At 52.8% G+C, this 22397-nt stretch overlaps 6 protein-coding genes across 6 annotated transcripts; 5 read left to right on the forward strand and 1 right to left on the reverse strand.

Annotated features, from left to right (window-relative positions):
* Positions 1-2358: 2358 nt before the first annotated feature.
* On the reverse strand, positions 2359-2997 carry CORC01_09176 (uncharacterized protein; the record flags this gene model as incomplete). Its single annotated transcript, XM_022620805.1, has 2 exons — positions 2359-2795; positions 2871-2997. The coding sequence occupies 2 exons, from the start codon at positions 2995-2997 to the stop codon at positions 2359-2361; spliced, it is 564 nt and encodes a 187-aa protein (XP_022472747.1).
* Positions 2998-5066: 2069 nt separating this feature from the next.
* On the forward strand, positions 5067-5180 carry CORC01_09177 (uncharacterized protein; the record flags this gene model as incomplete). Its single annotated transcript, XM_022620806.1, has 1 exon — positions 5067-5180. The coding sequence occupies one exon, from the start codon at positions 5067-5069 to the stop codon at positions 5178-5180; it is 114 nt and encodes a 37-aa protein (XP_022472748.1).
* Positions 5181-6378: 1198 nt separating this feature from the next.
* Positions 6379-9248, forward strand: CORC01_09178 (chitin synthase; the record flags this gene model as incomplete). Its single annotated transcript, XM_022620807.1, has 3 exons — positions 6379-6459; positions 6530-9052; positions 9111-9248. The coding sequence occupies 3 exons, from the start codon at positions 6379-6381 to the stop codon at positions 9246-9248; spliced, it is 2742 nt and encodes a 913-aa protein (XP_022472749.1).
* Positions 9249-9848: 600 nt separating this feature from the next.
* On the forward strand, positions 9849-10928 carry CORC01_09179 (ubiquitin-conjugating enzyme; the record flags this gene model as incomplete). Its single annotated transcript, XM_022620808.1, has 4 exons — positions 9849-10223; positions 10277-10364; positions 10424-10713; positions 10776-10928. Coding segments are annotated over 4 exons (906 nt in total), but the record flags the coding sequence as incomplete, so codon positions are not given.
* A 1124-nt stretch (positions 10929-12052) lies between these two features.
* Positions 12053-13560, forward strand: CORC01_09180 (ketol-acid reductoisomerase; the record flags this gene model as incomplete). The annotated part of the gene is made up of 5 exons (XM_022620809.1): positions 12053-12263; positions 12358-12389; positions 12453-12731; positions 12797-13464; positions 13533-13560. 5 exons carry the CDS (start codon positions 12053-12055, stop codon positions 13558-13560), a joined length of 1218 nt encoding a protein of 405 aa, XP_022472751.1.
* A 1315-nt stretch (positions 13561-14875) lies between these two features.
* On the forward strand, positions 14876-17116 carry CORC01_09181 (uncharacterized protein; the record flags this gene model as incomplete). The annotated part of the gene is made up of 1 exon (XM_022620810.1): positions 14876-17116. The coding sequence occupies one exon, from the start codon at positions 14876-14878 to the stop codon at positions 17114-17116; it is 2241 nt and encodes a 746-aa protein (XP_022472752.1).
* Between the last annotated feature and the right edge of the window lie 5281 nt (positions 17117-22397).

A 22397-nucleotide genomic window follows, 5' to 3' on the forward strand; every position in this document is an offset into this window, starting at 1 on the left:
GCGCCAGTCGTCTCTGGACAGGTTGACTGAAGAATGCGCAAAATCTCTCAAATCCAACATAACTTGGATGTATGACAAGATCCACGAGCAGGCAGCACAGTTCGCGTTATCCCACTCAGAGTAGGAGGAGATACTACGAGTCATCATATACTTGACGAGCCGAGGGAAAGTTGTCCTGGAAATGCTTTAACAGTGCAGTTTCACCAGAAAATAGGTACATGGAGTGGAATCAGGGCATGGCACGGACAGCCGCCACCACCAACACGAGCATCCCGTCCTGTCAAGGCTCTTACCACTCCCCGGAAGAAGATTTGACAAAGGTATTTCATTGGGACATCTCGTGATCCCTTGGCCTCGCGGGGACATACCAAGCTGCCAAGGAGACAGACATGACGGGCATCAAACCTCGCTCCCCATGATTGTGAAACTTGGGAGCAATTCAAAAAGGGCATCAGAAGCACCGATCACCTCTCTCTACCTTGCTCGCTTCCCCCAAAAGTCGCCTTCCTGAGTTACGCATGTCTCATTGCTCATCCCAATCACATCAATGTCGTCCACCTTCGCCATAAAAGCAGTCATCTCGTCTCACATCTCGACTATGACCATCCACCATACAAGTTGTTTCAAGGGCATGGCGAAGGTGTAACATCCTTGAGCACATTCGAGGTCTCTTTTCTTGCCGACATCATACTGCTCTAAAGAATCACCGTGAAAGGCCCAGGATAGGCAACCAACCACATTGCAGGAAAACCCCAAAGTCATACATATATCAAGCCTAACCTTCATTGTCCCAAGTTCGACGTGTCCGAAATCTGAAGCCTCAAATATTGTTCAAGGATGGCTGAGAGCCTCACATCACAACCAGCGGACCCGCCAGCGGCCCATGGCTCTCCTCGCTTGAACATAGCCCAAACGCAAGACCGGTTCAGACCCTGCCCCTCTCCTCCACGTCGATGTCTATGAAAGAAGGGAATCTATTCCACGAACAGAAGATTGTACTAAGGGCTGGACGTGTCTTGTTCCCCGGCAGCTATGAAGGCCCCGGCCGATCCCAAAGAACGTGTCAGATCTCACCTAGGTAAACCGGGGGATCCGATCCGATCTTGTCCCCGCACAAATCTGTGATAACTCAGGTCAATTATGACACGAGGGTTTTCTGGCGATAATCGAGTCATTTCCAAAGTCTTGGCCATATACATCCTTTTATGCAACCCCCACCACAGCCATGTTCAAAGTTTAGAGTGAACGACAAGGAGAAGTAACATTAAGAATTTAAGAATATGAGTGAGTTTTTTTGGCGGCTGATTTGCGTTAGAAACATGGGGGCCACTTGCTGAACCAGGAAAGCAAATTCAAAGTTAAAAGACATTGGTTTGCCAAACCGGACGAACCACTTAAATTTTTTTTGACTTCATACTTTCCGAGGCTCCGACATTATTGCGGTCCGATGCTCTGACTAGCGAGACGTCACAAGCAAGCAGCTCCCGGCACGAGCCCCATGATGTCAGTAAGTAGCTCGTTTGTTGCCAATACCACTTCATTCACACCCTAGATGAGTTGGCCTTACTTGTCAACGCCGAAGATGTGGATTCAAAAAAAAAAAACAAGAACACTATCGCCTGGTCTTTTCCTGACTCGGATCCAAATGTTAATAGCCAGCTTTGGTGGAGGGCGACGGCTTTGTCATGCGAAGCGAAGCTGCAGTCGCTGGATAAACGTTTCCCACCCTGACCCCAAGGAATCTCCGCATCGGACTTTGCATTGTGTACTTCTTCCACGATGGCTTTCGAAACTCTGTCGCCATTTCTCGCACTTGACTGAAAATACCTGCCTGTCCTGAAAATTGGCCCAAACAAAGGGCATTGGCCGAAAACTGATACGGTGTCATCATATACGGAGAAGGGGTTCTATCAACCGCACGGGCAGCCTGGCGTACTTGTAATTCCGAGGCAGAGCAAATGCGAGTCAGGAAGCTGGGATACCTGCTTCGGTTGATGTTGTCGAGCTGAACGGATCGCACGCCGTGCCTCACAATCAAAAAATCCTCATGAAGGGCCTCCGTCTGATATTGGGCCCAAGAATCCTTCAAGGTCTGGTGCATGATCCCCTTCTGCCTGCCAAAACACGTCACTTGGGGTTCGACTTCGCCCCAAGCCAACGCGCAGCGCCTTCACTCGTGCTTTTTATAGTTTAGTCACGGCGAGCCTTCCACATGCCGGGCAAGGTAGTGCCCTGATCGCGCGCTGAGCGAAAACAAGCTTCTGAGGCCTGCCGCCTGCGGCTTTGCTGGGATGACTTCCATGACATCGGCAAACTTCTCGCCCTAGCGGTCATAGCATTGAGTTGCGGGAGGCCCCTTTACCCCAGGCCGTCGATCACGCCCACGAACAATATCCCCTCTGTAGCACAAAAGTCCGTTGTAGTGGAGGTTTCAGGGGACAGGGAAAGACGGTGTGAGGACGCTGATAGCCAGTCGTTGCATAAGCCGGCGGGGGAACGGTATCCTTCCACCAACCAGCGCCGCAGCCGTGGCTGCTCCAGCCACACCGCAGCGACGGCCTCGCCGACACTTTTGTCGGGGCACCCGTGCTGGAAGGATGCGTAGGCGCGCCGGAGAGGGCTATGGACGGAGCCGAGAAACGGAGTCGCGGCATTGAAGTATGCGAGGGCCTTCGCCGTGACCAAATGAGCCGATGCCAAAGTCTGCTCGTCCGAACATATTTCGCGCGTCACGAAAGCAGTCAGAGGCGAAAACGATTGCGACTTCTTTCGCCACGGTTCCTGAGGCTGGAAATCTTCGTCTCATGTCCGCAGCTGGGAGTGGCCGAACTGGATCCGGGTCGAGGATGTTGGCTCGCTGTCCAAGTCACAATTTTCAAAAACCCATGTGGAGAGGGCCCGGTTGCCGCCCCTCCGAGCAGGTGCTATTGAACGAGCGTTGAGCCGACTGATGGCCGCGTAGGGCAGAGGGTCGCCAACATTATTGGATCCCTCCATCTGTAAATCGAGGAGTATTCCGTACAGCTTGCAGATGTGGTAGTGTAGCCACTAGGGCTGATGATGGCTGAGGCTCGGAACTGGCCGCAAGCGTGTTGAGCAGTACAGCAGTTTGCGACTCGGAGTGAGGAAGGCGTAGGCAGCCGCTCGCTGGACCGGGGCAAATCCCTTTGTGTCAGAAGTGGTGAAGGCATGCTAGCGTCCAGAAGGGTGGAAAAGTGCATCCATCGCTGTGCAGCGATGCGAGGCATGGTGGGTGCACCGCCTCAGCCCCATTCGATCAGCCCCAGCCCAATCTTACTATTTTTGGGTCTTCTCCTGACGGATCAACGTATCCGAACTGGGCAGAGGGAACAACAAACAAGTTGCAGGTGGAAGACAGAAGGTCGAAATCTTGAATCTCCAGTCTGGTGGGGGGAGGGGGGTGTATGCCCTCGACGCAAATCTCGGATGGAATTTCGTCGTGTTTGGTCGCTACTGCGACAGTCAGTGCGGCGAATGACAAGGATCAGGCGTGGCAGAAAAAGAGAAGAGGACCAGGAGGGCATAATGACTGACAAGCTCGAGACATCGGACTGATCTAATGTGGTATTTGGGCCGTGTGAGGGAAACAACACAGAGGAGAAAATTACAGCAGGTTCCATGTCGTTGACGAGTGAAATTTGCAGGCCTGGGAAGCACGAGCAAGCATAGGCTTGTCATAGTTGTTCATGGTGTCGACTGGCGGTGGTGCCTGTCCATGGGGATTGGTGAGAGGGGATTTGGCTGGGAGCTGGTCAGCTGGGAGCTGGTCAGCTGGGAGCTGGTCAGCTGGGAAAAGCCTAGGCGCTGGGTAAGGCGAGGGGGCACGTTTCAGAATGTTCGTGGAAGCCGCAGGATCCCGGGCGACAAGTGGGCCGTTAAGAGGTACATGCGTCTCACATAGATGTGGAGGGTCAAACAAGCGGCGCCACTAACAAGCCAATGTCGTTTCTTTAAATGCTCGTTGCTTCATCCGGGTTCTTTCGCCGGGCTCTACCTTTGCACTCTGGAGTCTGACGGGAGAAGTGATAGGCGGCTGTGGCTCTCTGCTTCTGGGCCTTTCAATTTCATGTCTTTCTTCTGTCATGCCCTGACAGACCCCTGGCTTGGAACACCCTTGGGAATGCTTGTCAGCTTGCTGCGTTCTGTCTCCCGTCAGCTTTCTTCCTCCTCTGTTAGTTGCTGACTAGGTAGCTGCAGTAGATGGGTATCGTGTGCTGTACTCTCTAGCGTGTCTTGACCCTCTCTCTGCTCTGCAGAACCTAAGCTTGAGTCTGACAGCAATGATGAGATGGAAGGGGGGGTCGAGGAACGACAACGGAATGAAAAGTCTGCCGAACATGCGCCACTGTTGGTGGCTGTTCCTTGCCGCTGCACTGCTCGTTCCTCTTCCCAATTGAAACCAAGGATGATGGCTGAATTGTTGGTGGTGGCACGACAGATGCCGGTAAGGGGACGGCGTTTCTTTTAGCTTTCGCCTTCGCCTTCGCCTTTTCCTTGCCAGTGCATCCATCCATCACCGCAACATTCCCCTAAAGACAGCCCATCATTGAGCCAGCGACAGGTGTGCTTGGCCGGCTCTGCTCGCTGTTGCATGCCCCTCCTTCTCCTGAAGAGCAATTGTTAACAGCAGATGGGCGTTAATTACGAGGTGTTTCTGGAGCTGATCCTAACCCCAAATGGACCGATTGAAGGCGCAAGGCCAAGGGGTATACGAAATGCAAGGGCCAAGGGAGTAGCGGCCGGGGGTTTCGACTTGGGGGAGACGTGACGTAGTTCGACGCGGGCCCGGTTTTTATTTTCCCCAAGAGTGCAACCTTCAGAAACGTCCATGGTGGAAGTGCGATTCGACTGGTTGCCGGCCAGCTCGTGATGAGCATCGGCGCGGTTGTTGTCTTGCTTTGCTGCACTGCTGCTGGTTGGTTAGCAACGGTTAGCGACAGCAACCGCGACCACCCGACCAGGTTGCTAGGATCCATCATGAAAGAACCTGAAGGAGGGAAGGAAAAAAAAAAACGGAGTGACAGGGGTAGCGACGGGCCACGGCAATGGCTTTCCTGGCTGGCACACGACCGGGACCAGGACCACTTGCTGGCCTGGGGACGAGACTGATGCCAGCCCTTCCCAGCCAGTCCATTCGTTGTCTGTCACTTGCGCAGTAGCGCACTGACTTCGAGGTTTCCGAAAGGTGAGCTGAGGTTAAGTGATGGATTGACTGCGTAGACAGTGTCCCTTGATCCGTATCAAGGAGAGGTCGTGTTTGTGTCAATGACCCCTCAATGTACATGGGTATACCGACTCAGGGAGACGGGAATGATAGTAATGATGGTGCTGGTGCTTTTGCTCGGGTTATGTTGTGTTGTTCATCGTGCAGCAACGCGATTCCTGGGCTAGGCAGCGCTAAGCCACAGCTTCCCCAGTCTGTTGACGTGAGGTGAGAATATGGAGCAAGCTAATGAAAAGGGACCAGAAAAAAAAGACGGGAGGTACCTTTTCTTCGCATTGCTGCAGAGTATGGGGCCGGGTACCTCTGGTTTTTTGTGTCTACCTACATTGGATCGAGGTGCAGAAAGCAGAAACATCGAACGGCAGCACAGCACAGCATACGTAGCCAAGGTCGGTAGGTACGAACATTCGTAGTTACCTAGGTAGGAGAAAAGTAGCGGCGAGTCTCATCTCCTTGTTTGTACCTCATCCCAAGGAAACAGGCTGGGGAGGGATGCACAAGTGACTTCTCCTATTCCCATGCCGCACCATCTCTATGTACCTTTCGTCCTTGAATTTGGTCTCCCTCTCCCTCTCTCTGCAGCAACGCAACTGTGAGGTAGCTACCGAGTCCCATCCTCATCTTTGCCCACCTCAGCCCAGTTGGGCCAATCCTAGAGCTATTCTAATCCATCCTCACTACCCTCGGCCATCCTATCCACCTGGCGCTTCCACGCTCACTCTTACCCAGCTGCAAGTTTCTGGTTCCCGCCAAGCAAGCCGCCAGCCCGTCAGGACCCTTTTTTAACCAGTTACTGCCCCGTCCTGCATCACCATCCTCTCCCCTTCTGCTCCTCTCGCCCCCCAACCCTCCATCCATCTTCACATCTTTCTTCTTTTTTTCCCTCCTTCGCTTCACCAATCGTCACTGGGGTTGTGGCTTTCTCGGCCGCACATCTCTCTTACCTACAAAGCCTTTGTTCGCGCTCAACGCGTGACACAGCCAACCTGACCTAGGCCTCTACCCGAGTCCCTTGGCTTATGATATAATCAACCCTACCTAATCCCACTCGCAACGAAGCAGGAAAAAACGTTTCTCATCACTCATCACATCCCTACCAGCATCAGCTACTCCTGATCTCGCCTCTAGCAATCATGGCTTACCGCGGGGGGCATGACAACGACTACGATGGCGGCCATAATATGCAGGACCTTCCGCCTGGATCTGGCAGAGGAGTAAGCTTCACCTTCCCCCTTCGCTCACCGCGCAAAGTGGCTCAATTGCTGACCTGGATATTTCCCCTAGTACCACTTGCCTCCTCAAGATGAGGGAGTCGACGAAGCCGGCCAGTCCCTTCTGAGAGACCCTCACGCACCTGCTCCTTACGAGAGCCACCTGGGAACTGGCGAGTCCCCTGGCCGCCCAGTCTCCGCATACAGCCTCACAGAATCATACGCTCCTGGTGCCGGTGCTCGGACACCAGTTCCTGGCGAGACGGCCTTCGCGTCTGGGTACAGCAATGAGCTCGACTCGGATGCTGGTGGTTTTGGCTACGGCAGACCCGCCTCCACCGTGGATGCCGACGAGAGCTGGACCCGCAGACAGCAGCCTGGCAACCAAGGTGGCGGTCTGAAGCGTTACGCGACCCGTAAGATCAAGCTTACTCAGGGTTCCGTCCTGAGCATCGACTACCCAGTTCCCAGTGCCATCAAGAACGCTGTCCAGCCCAAGTACCGCGATGTCGAGGGCGGTAGCGAAGAGTTCATGAAGATGCGCTACACCGCCGCCACTTGCGACCCCAATGACTTCACCCTCAAGAACGGTTACGATTTGCGCCCGAGAATGTATAACCGACACACCGAGCTTCTCATCGCAATCACCTACTACAATGAGGACAAGGTGCTCCTCTCCAGAACTCTCCACGGTGTCATGCAGAACATTCGGGATATCGTCAACCTGAAGAAGTCCACTTTTTGGAACAAGGGCGGCCCAGCTTGGCAAAAGATTGTCGTATGTCTGGTTTTCGACGGTATCGAAAAGACCGACAAGGCCGTGTTGGACGTTCTCGCAACTGTCGGTATTTACCAGGATGGTGTGGTGAAGAAGGATGTCGACGGAAAGGAGACTGTCGCTCACATTTTCGAGTACACCTCCCAGCTGTCCGTCACACCCAACCAGCAGCTTATTCGCCCCGTCGACGACGGCCCTTCCACCCTTCCCCCTGTGCAGTTCATTTTCTGCCTGAAGCAGAAGAACAGCAAGAAGATCAACTCTCACAGATGGCTTTTCAACGCCTTTGGTCGCATCTTGAACCCCGAGGTCTGCATTCTCATCGATGCCGGTACCAAGCCCAGCCCCCGCTCATTGCTCGCGCTTTGGGAGGGCTTCTACAACGACAAGGATCTCGGTGGTGCTTGCGGTGAGATTCACGCCATGCTGGGCAAGGGCGGCAAGAAGCTGCTTAACCCCTTGGTTGCCGTCCAGAACTTCGAGTACAAGATCTCCAATATTTTGGACAAGCCTCTTGAGAGTTCTTTCGGATACGTCTCTGTGTTGCCCGGTGCGTTCTCCGCCTACCGCTTCCGTGCGATTATGGGTCGCCCGCTTGAGCAGTACTTCCACGGTGACCACACTCTCTCCAAGATCCTTGGTAAGAAGGGTATCGACGGAATGAACATTTTCAAGAAGAACATGTTCTTGGCCGAGGATCGTATTCTTTGCTTCGAGCTGGTTGCCAAGGCCGGTCAGAAGTGGCACTTGTCGTACATCAAGGCCGCCAAGGGTGAGACCGATGTTCCGGAGGGTGCTGCTGAGTTCATTTCTCAACGTCGTCGTTGGCTCAACGGTTCCTTCGCTGCCTCTCTATACTCTCTCATGCACTTTGGTCGCATGTACAAGTCCGGCCACAACATCATCCGCATGTTCTTCTTCCACGTTCAGCTCATCTACAACATCCTCCAGGTTATGTTCACATGGTTCAGTTTAGGTTCTTACTACCTGACTACAACGGTAATCATGGATCTTGTCGGTACCGCAGTCACTTCCGATGACCCCGAAGTGGCCCGCAGCGGATGGCCCTTTGGAGACACCGCCACTCCTATCGTCAACGCCCTTCTCAAATACCTCTATCTGGCCTTCGTTATTCTGCAGTTCATCTTGGCGCTGGGTAACAGACCCAAGGGTTCCAAGTATACCTACATTGCCTCTTTCATCGTCTTCGGTCTCATCCAAACCTACATTCTCGTCCTGTCGATGTACTTGGTCGTCCAGGCTTTCCAGAAACCCATCGGCCAGCAAATCAGCCTTGATTCTGGCGAGGACTTTGTCGCCAGTTTCTTCGGAGGTACGAACGCCGCCGGTGTCATTCTCGTCGCCTTGGTTACCATCTACGGTCTTAATTTTATCGCTTCCTTCATGTACCTCGACCCCTGGCACATGTTCACCTCGTTCCCTCACTACCTGGTGCTCATGTCGACCTACATTAACATTCTAATGGTCTATGCCTTCAACAACTGGCACGATGTGTCCTGGGGTACAAAGGGCTCAGACAGTACCGAGGCTCTGCCTTCAGCACACGTCAGCAAGGGCGAGAAGGACGAGGCTGTGGTCGAAGAAATTGACAAGCCGCAAGAGGATATCGACAGTCAATTCGAATCGACGGTCAAGCGTGCACTGGAGCCTTTCAAGGAAGCCCCAGAGAACGAGAAGCCAGACATTGAAGACTCGTACAAGTCTTTCCGTACCGGTCTGGTCGTGTCTTGGCTCTTCTCCAACACCTTCCTTATCATTGTCATTACGAGTGATAACTTCGACTCGTTCGGCATTGGCGTAAGTTCCAATATCCCGAAACATGATTCAATTGCCATACTAAGTCTCATTTTTTTAGAAAACTTCATCAGCACGCACTGCTTCTTATTTCAGCTTCCTGCTGTACTCTACTGCTGTCCTATCACTTGTCCGCTTCTTCGGATTCCTGTGGTTCCTGGGCAGGACCGGTATCATGTGCTGCTTTGCCAGACGGTAAGCAGACAAAAAGGGGAGATCATCCAACGCAGCGACGAATTTCTCGATGCTATTTGGATGTGTACCAGAGGGCAGACTGTACTCTTGCCAGCTTTGGCTCATTACTACGCCGGTGTTTTACATTCATGGTATGTGTTTAGTAATAAAGGACATGGAACTCGACAGATTCTTGATGAAGTGGGCCGAAGCTCAGCAAAAGTAGTTTTGATTAAGCAGCATTCATGGCGTTTTACATGGATACAATACCTTACGCTTGGTATCAGACAATGACAATGATTTTAAACATGAACTTTTCAATTTATACGGATGACTTGCCAGAGACGTGCTAACCTGATATGAGATTCACGACAATTTAGGCAGAAGGTGTATTTACCAGATCTTTTGCAGTTGCAGGCGAGCATGTATGCGGCAAAAGAAGACGAAGCTTCCGCCCAACTTGGTGGCTGCAGGTAAGCGCGCGGGTGCTCGCCGATCATGATACTTGGACGTTCAAATTTCTGAACGACCACCCGTCTCAAAGACTACCGGAGGTCCCTACCGTGCCTACCTACCTCTGTACCTTGAAGTACGTTTTCGTCCTTTTAAATCTTCGCCTGTTCAGACTGTTGATCTTCGACAACCGAGACCTTGGTTGAGTGGTTCGGTAGATCCCCGGGGAAATAGTAACCCGACCTTATCTTATCGCATCCAGAAAGTGACCGCATTGACTGGTGCCCACCTCAGTTGGTCCGCTCCTCCAGGCACCTTTCCGCCGCAAGATCGCAAGACTCCGGACGGAGACTATTTCACCATACTGTTGGTTGACTGTTTGGCCTCCGCGCAAACACCATCTCTTCAGGAATCTACACCCTCTCCCCAGGTTGTGTGTGTTTCTTCCTTCTACACCTCGTCCCTCACACTGGGCGCCCCACCAAGGAACCCCTCCCAACATACCCCCCGCCAAAGATCCAACAAGATGCTGAAGATTTGGTCTATGGTACGTGACTGCCGGAACCTCTCGGTAAAGGGTGCTACTAACACCCCTTACAGAAGAAGGAGCAGCAGAAGGCTGAAAATGCCGACGCTGCTGGTGGCAAGAAGAAGAAGGTGACTGCCGCGCAACTTCGTGTGCAGAAAGGTCTGAACCCCTCAATCAGCCAAGAAAACCCCGACCTTGCTGCTGACATTCACTTGTAGATCTCTCGGAACTTTCTCTAGGGTCAACGATGAAAACCGACTTCCCTGATGCCGACGATATTCTCCACTTCACGCTTACGATCGAGCCCGATGAGGGCATGTACCGGACCGGACGATTCACTTTTACATTCGACATTAATCAAAACTTCCCCCACGAGCCGCCGAAGGTTCGATGCAAGGAGAAGATCTACCATCCTAATATCGATCTGGAGGGCAAGGTGTGCTTGAACATTCTGCGCGAAGACTGGAAGCCCGTCCTCAACTTGAACGCGGTCATCGTCGGACTCCAGGTATGTTTGAGAATGTTGAGCACAGCTGTAAGTGGGCGCCGACTAACTGAAATCTTTCGCAGTTTCTGTTCCTCGAGCCGAACGCCTCTGATCCTCTGAACAAGGAGGCTGCCGAAGATCTTAGGCTCAATCGTGAAGGATTCAAGCGCAACGTCCGTACCGCGATGGGCGGTGGCTCTGTCAAGGGGCAGAGCTACGACCGTGTGTTGAAATAAAGTCAACAGTAGTGGAGGGATTGCGTCCTTTTTCCTGTTGGACACTCCCCTCACGACACAACCCTTTGACGAGACAAGAGGCCAACCCAGATTTGATACCAGAGACGCACGGACGGGCTGTTGGTCGGTAGAAGGGCGGAATGCGCATCTGAAAGGTCGGTGGGCATCAAAAACAAGCATCATCGTCCGGCGTTTAGGGAGACAAGATTACGAATTACAAGAGGTCAAGGATCGGGTAAGACATCGAGCCCAGTTTAGAGAGAGCAGTCGCGAGAGCGCAGCACGGGAGGGATTCATGATGCACTCTGTAGAGCGGAAGTCAAGGAGCAGGACAGGGTTTAGTGAGCGGTGGAAGTACTGGTGAGAGATTGTAGAAGGATAGCTGGAATGCAAACAGCGTTGCCGTGTTACAACAGAAGAAGCAAACATGGAGAATGGGCGCCAATCAACGGGCCGATTGACTCCCCCATAAGGGCATGGAGGTCAGGAAAAAGAGTCAGAGCTCCTCGAGCTCAAGAGAAGAGTCACAGCAGCTCGGGGCCGGTGACCGGTCAGCTGTAAAGAGAGGTCAGCGGCCGTAGCCGGCGCCCAGCAGTCGGTGGGATTCCGTCTGCGGCCTATCTGGTATGACTCCTGTCTGGCCACAGATGTACGATGTCGGTGTGGTGGGCTCTCCCCTGCTCCACAGCACCCGCCTCGCCGGCAATAACGTTGAGCGCTCCCCGAGGTTCTTAGGTAAGGCCGCTGTCAAATAGGAACCAGATCAAGTAGAGGTTACCCGCTTGGCCCAGCAAAGTCCCTGCCTCCTCCAAAGTCCCCAGTACCCGCTCTCCCACTTCAAGTGCCCCCTACCGAACCCCGGACGCTTCAAGACACCTTCCCCACCATGGGCACAGGCCAGCAGGCCGGACGACGCAGCAGGCTAACCCACCAACGAACAAGCTGGGCCGAAGTCGGGGGTCAGCTTGCCCGTCTCTACGCCAGTAAAAAATTTCCCAATTCCAAACGCCTATTTCCCATCAGTGAAACTCTGTTTTCTTCATCCATCTCTTCCTCCTTCTTCCTTACAATTAACTTGTACGGATACCCTCTCCACTCCCTCCTCCCCCCAACACACAGTCAGAATGGCCTCCCGCAGCTTCTCCAAGGCGCTTCGTTCGCCAATGGCCCGCCAATTGGCGGCCAAGCCTGCCACCCAGCAGCGCACCTTCGTTGCTGCCCGCCAGCTCGTCCGCGCCTCTGCTCAGGTCAACAAGGCCTTCGTCGCTCCTGCCCAGCAGCAGGCTCGCGGTGTCAAGACCATTGACTTCGCCGGCCACAAGGAGGACGTCTACGGTAAGGGAAAACGAAGAGCTGACGAGTCCTTCACGCCTTTCGAATGACTCGCCAGAGAGACAGAGGGACAGACTTGCTGACGTGGATGCCATAGAGCGTGCCGACTGGCCTCAGGAGAAGCTTTTGGTGAGTCACAATCACCCAGATAGCCTTGGGAAGGAGTCAATTGGAACTGACATTCGTTCGTAGGAGTACTTCAAGGACGACACCCTCGCCCTCATCGGCTACGGCTCCCAGGGTCACGGCCAGGGTCTTAACCTTCGTGACAACGGCCTCAACGTCATCATTGGTGTCCGCAAGAACGGCCAGTCCTGGAAGGACGCCCAGCAAGACGGCTGGGTTCCCGGCAAGAACCTTTTCGATGTCGACGAGGCCATCTCCCGCGGTACCATCGTCATGAACCTTCTCTCCGACGCCGCTCAGTCCGAGACCTGGCCCGCCATCAAGCCCCAGCTCGTCAAGGGCAAGGTGCGTCATTCCTCGCGCAATTGAACAGGTTACTTGAGAGGCTTCAAAGCTGACTTTTGAGACAGACCCTTTACTTCTCCCACGGCTTCTCCCCCGTCTTCAAGGACGTCACCCACGTCGACGTCCCCAAGGACATTGACGTCATCCTCGTCGCCCCCAAGGGCTCTGGCCGCACCGTCCGCTCCCTCTTCCGCGAGGGCCGCGGCATCAACTCCTCCTTCGCCGTCTTCCAGGACGTCACTGGCAAGGCCAAGGAGAAGGCCCAGGCTCTCGGTGTCGCCATCGGCTCCGGCTACCTCTACGAGACTACCTTCGAGAAGGAGGTCTACTCCGACCTGTACGGCGAGCGTGGCTGCCTCATGGGCGGTATCCACGGCATGTTCCTCGCCCAGTACGAGGTCCTCCGCGAGCGCGGCCACTCCCCCAGCGAGGCCTTCAACGAGACCGTTGAGGAGGCTACCCAGTCCCTGTACCCCCTGATCGGTGCCAACGGCATGGACTGGATGTACGAGGCCTGCTCCACCACCGCCCGCCGCGGTGCCATCGACTGGTCCCCCAAGTTCAAGGACGCCCTCAAGCCCGTCTTCAACAGCCTGTACGACGCCGTCAAGGATGGATCCGAGACCAAGCGCTCTCTCGAGTACAACTCCCAGAAGGACTACCGCCAGAAGTTCGAGGCTGAGATGGAGGAGATCCGCAACCTTGAGATCTGGAGAGCCGGCAGAGCCGTTCGGTACGTTTACAATACTTCACCTCACTCAACTATGATGAACACCTGGCTAACATTTCTCTTTCCCACAGGTCTCTGCGTCCCGAGAACCAGAAGTAAGCGGTTCGGCGTTTTTTTGCTTTGGGAGGAGATAAAAAATTTACCCCGAATGGCCATATTCTAACCACTGTGCCGGGGACGGGGGACTTTTGTACTTTATACGACCGGATTCTAGGGGATCTGGGCACTGGTTCAAAAGTTTGCATCTTGACTTTTGGGATCATTCAATACCATTTCTTTTGCTGTCCATGAACATCTTGCTTCAATGATCTCGTCTTTCGTCAATCGTCTACCTATGTGATTGTGCAATGTCTGTGCCTGTCCCGGGGATATCGGGTTAAGCAAGGACCCAAGACTGACTCATCAAGCCGTCGATACTTTTCACAGATTGCGCTAGCTACTGCTGCACCCGAAGCAAATTGGCACCCCCACGCCAGCGGCAGTTTTTTTTTTTTCTTTTTTAAACTTTGGGACATTTGCTGACAATGCAGCGGCGGTGTGGTGTTGCATGCGCGTTTAAGGCCATTATCAGTCCAGGTCAGGATTTCGGCCTCCGGTGCTCGCTTAGGTTCGAGAAATAGCTTCGTACGGACCGTACAGGTAAAAGCGTCTCAACTAGGCGTGACCGGCAGTTCGCCGGACGGAAGATGTCAATTTGCCCTTTCCTATTTCGCGGTGGGAAATGATTTGGTCACTGTCTTTCACCCAACGGCGCGTACAACTATGCGAGACGAGCACTACCCTTGCTAAGGCATTCAAGTAATTGATTTACACGTATAAATACTGTCGTCTACCTTGTTGAGTTCGTTAATTCCATTTCGTTCCTGAATTTGCTGCTGCACTTTCACATGCGCTCTCTTTTACCAGTTTCCTGTAGCGCACAGTCAATGCCCTTCGGAAACCCTGAAAGCCGAACGTGAAATGTCGGAGCTAGGTCGCTGCAACCTGCTAAGTCTAGCTAGAGAAGGCCATAAGTGAATTGTATTTGAATGTTATCAGATCATATACCGTTGAGTAAGGCATCACCTACATGGACTTGTGTTGAAGAAAAAACGACTTGAGAATAGAAGGCCAGTCTCACCTTGAGCCATTCGGTGAACTCGGTGAAGGCTGTCGGTGTGTGATTTTGCTGTAGCGACCCTGAGCCCCACCAACCCCCTTTGTCTGTGCATCCTCTCGGTAGTCGTTGCTCTGTCAACAGCAAACAAGCCTGAGCCGCTTCCCACCCCCTTCATCTCACAAGCGAGCCCAAAATGGGGTCCGTTAGACATCCTATCGAAATATCAATCAATTGACGACTTATCTCACCTTAGTCTCCGCGCTTCCAACGCTTGCAAACAACCGAATCTCTCTAGCTTTTTGGAGTTCGCGCACAATGACGCCGTTGTCACCGACAAACGAATCAAGACTGAACATTGCAACGACCCTAACTGAAGACACAACGACCCGCGGATTCTTTGAGCACTGCGAGGTGGTCCACTCCCGTACCGAGACAACCACGAGCGGCGGTAATGAGAGCAGCAGCGACAGCTCCTCCACCACCACAGCCACCATCAACACCACAAGTACCTCTTCGCACTCTATAGACGACAACACCCGAGACCAGGAGAACATGCCACCTTCTCCCTCGGATTCCTCGCCGTCGCCGCCGCCCTCTGCGCCTGCGACGGCAATCAAGCCGCAGCGCCACTCACGCGTTATGTCTGGCACCGCACCCTCACCGCTCAAGCTACTCGCCGGCTCCGAGACATCGGAAAAGCAAGCGCGGAGCCCGCTTCGCAAGACAGTAATCTCGCCCGACGCAGTCAAACGGTTTCCCATTAGAGTCAGCAACCCGTCTGTCGAGTCGTCACGTTCCATTTCTCCTCCGACCGTCTCTCCTCCGGCGCGCGAACGCACCATCAGTCTCGAGGACGCCATGCGCGACAACGAGGGCTTGAAGCACGCCATCCAGATCTTCGAGGACGACGATACTGAGCTTGAGAATGACGAGACCATTGGCGGCGACACGACCACAATGAGCGCGGGCGAGGGCGAGGGGGAGCAGCCCGACCTGGGCCAAGCGGGCTACGAGGACCAGAGCAGTCTCGCCAATCCAGACGAGTCAATGATGAGCGCTTTCAGCACCTTCTCCGCCGTTCCGAACTTGACCATGTTCGCGAAACTTGGCCAGTCTCCGACAAAATACGCGAGCATTGGCGGCATGACCCCGCGAGGGAGGCCAGAGACCGTGCACGAGCAGCAGGAGACTCCGAGGCGGCATTCGGGACAAGACTCTGACGGGAACACCACCAACCTATTGGATTTTACGGCCAGCCAGCGGTTCCCGCACAAATCGCCCTCCAGGCGGGGCAACACTTCACCTTCCCGAGCAAACCCTAATGCCACTCCGGCCCGCCAAATGTCGAACCTGCTCGACTTTGACATTCCGGCCCTGCCCACTCCCCGCAGCATCCCGACCATTACGCCTAGAGAACTTGAAAGCCTCAAGTCGAATTTTCTATCCGAAATTAGCAGCCTCAAGGCCTCGCTGCTTGGCAAGGAGGCCGAGGTGACCTCTCTGAAGACGGCTGTTGGCGATGCGGAAAAACGGGTCGGCGAGAGCTTGGAGCAGGCCCGTGAAGAGCGGACGATGCGAGAGCAGGTCGCCGAGGAGAAGGAGATGTGGGAGAAGAGCAGTCGCGAAATGGAAAAGGTCCTGCGCAGCGTAAAGGAGGAGATTGTCCACACACAGCAGGAGCGTGAGGAGCTCGAATCCAAGCTTGCAGAGAGTGAGGGACGACGCGAGGCCGCCGAGACTATGGCGCAGGAGGCCGAGAGTAAGCTGGCTAGTTTCCGCGCCGGCAAGTCCACTGACGATAAGCCCTCCTCGCCCAGGGGCGGTGCAGCGGCGACCTCAAAAGAGGTTGAGATTGCAGTGGAGCGCGTGGCCCGCGAGCTGCACGCTCTCTACAAGGGGAAGCACGAGACCAAGGTTGCGGCGCTCAAGAAGAGCTACGAGACCCGCTGGGAGAAGAAGGTGCGCGAGCTGGAGGTTAGGATCGAGGAGCTCACCGACGAGAACGATAAGATTCGCCGCGACAACACCATCACCCGTGTCGATCCCGCCCAGGTCGCCGCCGAGGAGGAGTTCAAGGCCCGGGCCGTCCGCGACTCAGCTCACATCAAGGAGCTCAGTGCCGACGTCCACAGGCTCGAAGCCGTCGTCATGTCGGTCAAGAGGGACAACTCGGAGCTCCGCGACCTCCTGGCCCAGGAGCGCGTCGAGAAGGGCGAGCTGGTCCAGCTCGCCGAGGAGATGATGGCGATCCAGAACGCCGCCCCCCCGCCAACCCCGGCGCCTAAGCCGGCTCCGACGCCCGTTGCCTCGCGGACACCCGGTCCTCCGGTTAGAAGCCACACGGAGAACAACTTCCGCAGCAGCATCGGCCGCAGCTCGGGCCTTAAGGCGCCCGGATCCATCGCCGCTCGCGGGTCCCTCCACGAACGTAACGGCAGCGCCGGTCCGGCTACCAAGGGCCTGCCGAGACCAAGACCGATGAGCGAGTTCGGACCCCGGAGCGGTATCATGAGCTCGATCGAAAAGATGGGCAACTACCGCGGACGCGGGGACTAGAAAGCCCAGTCGTCTTGATGAGAACGGCCTCCTTTTGATCGCTCGGTTACCACACTGACCGGATTTCTTTTCCTTAATTTTTAACTACCTACGAAACGAACGAAACCAAACGATGAACGGAATAAAGCATTGAAGTATCGGGTGCAGAGAGAGAGACAGCAACTGTCATAGGAGGAAGGACGAGAACAGAAGATGATGAAGAAGAAGAAGAAGAAGAGCAGCATTGACGTAACGAACTGGCGTCTACGGGGTCCTGTTTTCCGGGCTTTTTTGCTTTGGTATTTCCATGGTACGGACAACAGGGCTTTTGTTTATTCGTCCCACCCACCCCCCATGACACTGATATGAATAAGGGAAAAGGGAAACGAAACGAAGGTGTGGCGTTTTTGTTTATCTTGGTTGGTCCTGTTGTTGAATGGGCGACAACCAAACACCCCTTTTCATGTTGGAGCGAAAGCTGTTTCCATACCTATTGGGGCCCCCCCGAGTCATCCCGCTCAAGGTTTTTGGGCTACACTTGACGTTTGGAACCAATAACAAACCCCAAAACCCCCCCCTTTCTACCATAACTCTTTGAATTGGTAATGTTCAGTTTTTATTGCACATAGTCAATTTTTTTTTTACCCCTTCTCGTGTGTTTGTGCGGTGTGACTGTTGGTGTGATTGTGAGTGTGAGCGAATCATGTCTTTCTGGCTATTGCCTCATGTCGGGTCTGGCGCTCGCGGTGGAGCTTTGAGTCCCTGTCTGTCTGTTACGATACGTGAAGCCGATATGATGTTATATTTTCCTTTGAGACTGTTGCTTCGTTGGCGCGCTTGTGGGATGATGACGACGATTTAAGACAATCCATGGCGTGTATGGTTTGCCTGGATTCAGACATATCGGACTTTTTCGGGAGAAGAGGTTCGGCTTGAACATTGTCGCTAGGTGTGAGTCGGAGGGGTTCCTTTGGATCGGTAGTTGAGCGGAAATCAATACTATTCATTCAGACAGGTATGTGTGTGTGTGTGTGTCCTTGGTGTCCTTTGAGATGTTGCGGTTTTGAATCTGGGTCTATCGGTATGTGATGTGAGCTTAGTTCCGCGTGAGGCTGCTTAGGTATGGGGATAGGCAGCAACTGGGAGTATCTTCATGGCTGGTAAAGATGAGAGAGGAGGAGGGGGAGAGGAAGCGGGGGTGCAACAGCGTTGTGAGATTTTCGTCCATCTGTCTGTCTGCCCAGTCGAATGTCCACCCGAGCATCAGGAGTCATAATGTTGACTTGACCAGCCACACGTTACACACGTTACACACGTATGCAGGCCGTCGTATGTGTTCAAAGGGCCTCCACGTCGACATTAACTGACTTCATCAGAAAGCAGCCGACATGACTAGGCAATATGACTGAATCCCAGACAAATGGTTTATTTAGTCTTTATCATTCGAAAGAAGCATCCACTGCATTCTTCCATTGCTCAGAAACATCCGTTCATTATGTGGTTGATGTGAGTGCGGTCGGTCGGTTGATCCGTCGTAAACACAACCCGGTCTAATAAACACGCAAAAGAAATCGCAGGAGGCAATGCATTTCTGCTCTCACTCGCTCAAATGATAAGAGACATCAAATCAAGGCTGAATCATATATTAACAACTGAGGCAAAAGCAAAAGTTTCCGAAACCGAGAATCGAACTCGGGGCTATGCCTAACCTCTCACAGAGATGAGAGGGCATCATGTTGGCCACTACACCATATCGGATGTGGATGTCCAATTTACCCAAAAACATGGCTAGGTATCGCCGGTGCTCCGCCACCACCCCACCCCATGGAGAATCACGCTTTTCCCCCGTAGTTATTACAATCCAACGCCGCAATCTATATAACAGCGCCCAGCTCGATTTTTCAATCTTAACTTGTAAAATTGAATAAACCTTGCTCACGATAATGGACTATCTAACTGTGGTATAATGGGTAAGTTCTATCCATGGCCATGTATTTGCGGGCGGTGATCCACTGGTCGTGAAATACTACAACACGCATAGCTCAGCTCAAGCGTCAAAGTTCGAAGTATCGCTGCTTAGATAAGGTAATCTATAGTTAGAGCACCCTCGTTGCGCCTCGTAGATACTTAGCAAGGTTTTACTTTAGCCTGCAACCACAGTAGAGGGCACCTATCTATGGTTTGTGTGCACCGTGGCTGCAGCGCTGATCCTGGGCTAATAGTCAATCTGACCTGAAGCTTCTGACACCCCACGGTAGGGCCAATGCTAATCGTCAATTGGCTTTTCTAAAGACTATTCGTGCACGGTTTCCATTGGCTGAGCTTCGATTGCCACCCCAAAGGCCTGAGTCTACAACACTACTTGAGCAACCAAACTAGGCACAAATACCACATACGACCACAACCACTGGAGAACTCGGGATCCCGTCCGCTCTCCCATAGATAAGCCAGTGAGTGCCGGATTAGTAGTTGGGTCGGTGACGACCAGCGAATCCCTGGTGTTGTATGTTTTTTTCGGATGCTTTTGCCTCCTACAATCAACCATACGCTCTCAATCTTTCACAAGTCCCCAAATCAATTCCACTTTTTCAATATTTTGTTTTGCTTAATCCTATGCAGTCATAAATTCAAATGATGCACTTGAATCATTGGGAGGGCAGACGAGCTTCTGTGACAAGGAGGATCGGAGTAAGCACACAGATGGAGGGCCAGTCGACCACCGAGGGTAATTGATCCTAATCATGTCAAATCATTCCAAATTTTTCCAAGGGTTTGAAAATAATGTACATTGGTTGGGAACTTGATGTCAGATCACTCTGCGGTGACGAGCAGCAATGAAGCATTGCCTCTTACCACAATCCCAGTCACACAATCAAACCTGCGTTGGTCGAAATCGCACACGAGGAGCCTTGAACGGCATAAGAATACTCACCTTTGACCTCATTATCATACCGAAGATGTGAAGGTGTACATAAATTTGGTATGAAGAATCATCATCGTCTTCTATTGGAACATACCCGGTTGCATTCTTCTTAGACTGTGTTCTCAAAGTTGACAACGAGGTGGCGATGGGGTCAGATCGTGACATATAAAACGTAACGCGCTGTCCGTATTCTCGAGACCAAGCAATTCAATTACGCAAACTACTTTGCGATAGAGGCTCAGCGAAACATAATTTATGAGATGATGAATTAGATATCCTCTACGTCTGTCACGTTCAACATCGCGTAGCGTGAAGCCACGGGACGGAAGAGACGATAGGTCTTGTTATGAAATTCTTGTACAGCAAAATGTCATCACATACTAACCTCGCCATAAAAGGAACCAGGGAATTATTTTACTTACTTAAAATCTTGGGAGAGTTACGGCGGGCGACCCTACGCAACGCTCTTTAAGCCCAGACTTGGGTTCTCCCTTCTTCCCAGTGGCCCTGCGGTTCACGGAGAAAGAGAAGGGCTAAACACTTGGGTAGTCTAAACAGAGAGTCAGTGATGTCACTGAAAATTCTATGTCAAGTATGGCAAGGGAACTCTTGTATCACACATCCCGCACTTCATCACCCTAACGTATTCATCTTCGGGATCCGGCGATTTCTCGAAGCAAGTCGCGAAATGTTGCCACGACGAGGCGACTTGCAATCTCCTGCACCTGATATCCTGTACAACCAGTCACAGAATGGCATGCTAGGATTGGTGTTCAGCTCCTGCCAAGCATAATTTCTCTCATCTTTCTCCTTCTGGACGAGTTTCATGGGCATCCAGAGAAGGCCGGCGCGTGTAGATGACAGGTTCAGCGGCCCCGCGGCTATCACCCCCTGCTGAGTCGCTGGTAACTACTAAGTACTGTCTGCGACGACTCTATTAGGATCACGGGCCGTCCAAGAAGATCAAAGGTTAAGACTGTGTTGTCTCTCAGCCGGATTTGAAAGTCCCACACCTTAATTTCGTATTGCCTTCAGCCGCGGCATAGTGTCATTCGTTAAGCAGCGAAGAACGTGAGCCTCAAAAGACGGACGTTGTAGGAAACTCTAAAGCAGCGGAGATGGACGCGTAATTGATCCAGCTGCCCATAGTAACTCGGTTCGCATCTGATTTGGTTATGTAGGACATCTATAAACCTGAACGCATGTCTTCCCTCTATACCTACACATAGAAGCACTAATAACAATCTGAAGATGGAGTAGAGTGTAGCCAGCAAAACCAAGGGAACTGACTAGCACAATGAAGAGCACTTTCTTGCGAGATTGAAAAAGAAGGAGGGAATTTCGTAGCAAAAGCTCCCGTCTTCATCGGGCTACCAGGAAGACGGCTGATCAAAATCTCATTCAAGTAGAGACATGTATCATCCGGACTTATAGGATGTGGTACGCAGTGGAAACCGATCCATCTGCATCACGCTAATCTGCAATTCTGAACGGGAATACAAAGCACTAGACTTGACTTTGGCGCGCTCTACAAATAGAACCTGCTTGTTAAGCTGGACTTTCAAGCAGCCAAGTGCAAGAGTTGTGAAGAAGCTATGATGCCCCCGGGGCAGCTTCTTCTTCATGTTCTAAATCCAGTTCGGAAGACTCGACAAATCATATACTCGGACCCCCTCTGTCATCCGACTTCATCCCCTCCGCCAACCCTTCAAGCGCCTGACATTATTACAAAACGTTCAAGAGCAATCATGCTAGGACTATAACAGGTCGGTGTTTACCTCGTATACCCTAAGATTCAACAAAGCTTACACCTCGGAGACCAGCAAACGACCGAAGATCCTGGTGACAAAACAAGTCTTCAGCCCAGCGAGTTGAGGACGCTGCGTGCCCGATCAAATTATCACGTTTGTATCACAAAAAGAAGGTATAATGGTCTCCCAGTAGCGCAGTATGTCTACTGACGAGCATTCAGCTCGTGCTCACTCATTGGCAACTTATACGCCTCGGCACCAATAGTTTCACCGTGCTAGACAGCCAAGGACATGATCCATCCAACAGACTCCTGTCAATACCCGCCTCTCGGCCTCCAAACCCGAGTCTAGAGGCTCCCTAACGCTTGTAATGTATCCCACTTCTCACCGTCAACAACTCAGCCGTTCAAGCGACGAGGTGGAGATAATCGCTTACCGAACGACACGGTGTCGGCACACGTTCCCCGTTCCGGCGTAGACTAAATCCAGGACCTCCCCCTTTTCAATACCGGTGTAAGCCCTGTACAACGCTCGTCCATCCGTCTCGCCTTCATCAAGGTATGTTTGGAGCCGTGGGGGTATATCAGTCATCGCCGCCCCCCCTCCCCCCATTATTGCGTCGCGCGTC

Source organism: Colletotrichum orchidophilum (genome assembly GCF_001831195.1).
Source record: "Colletotrichum orchidophilum strain IMI 309357 chromosome Unknown Scaffold_81.1, whole genome shotgun sequence".
Taxonomy (NCBI): Eukaryota; Fungi; Ascomycota; class Sordariomycetes; order Glomerellales; family Glomerellaceae; genus Colletotrichum; species Colletotrichum orchidophilum.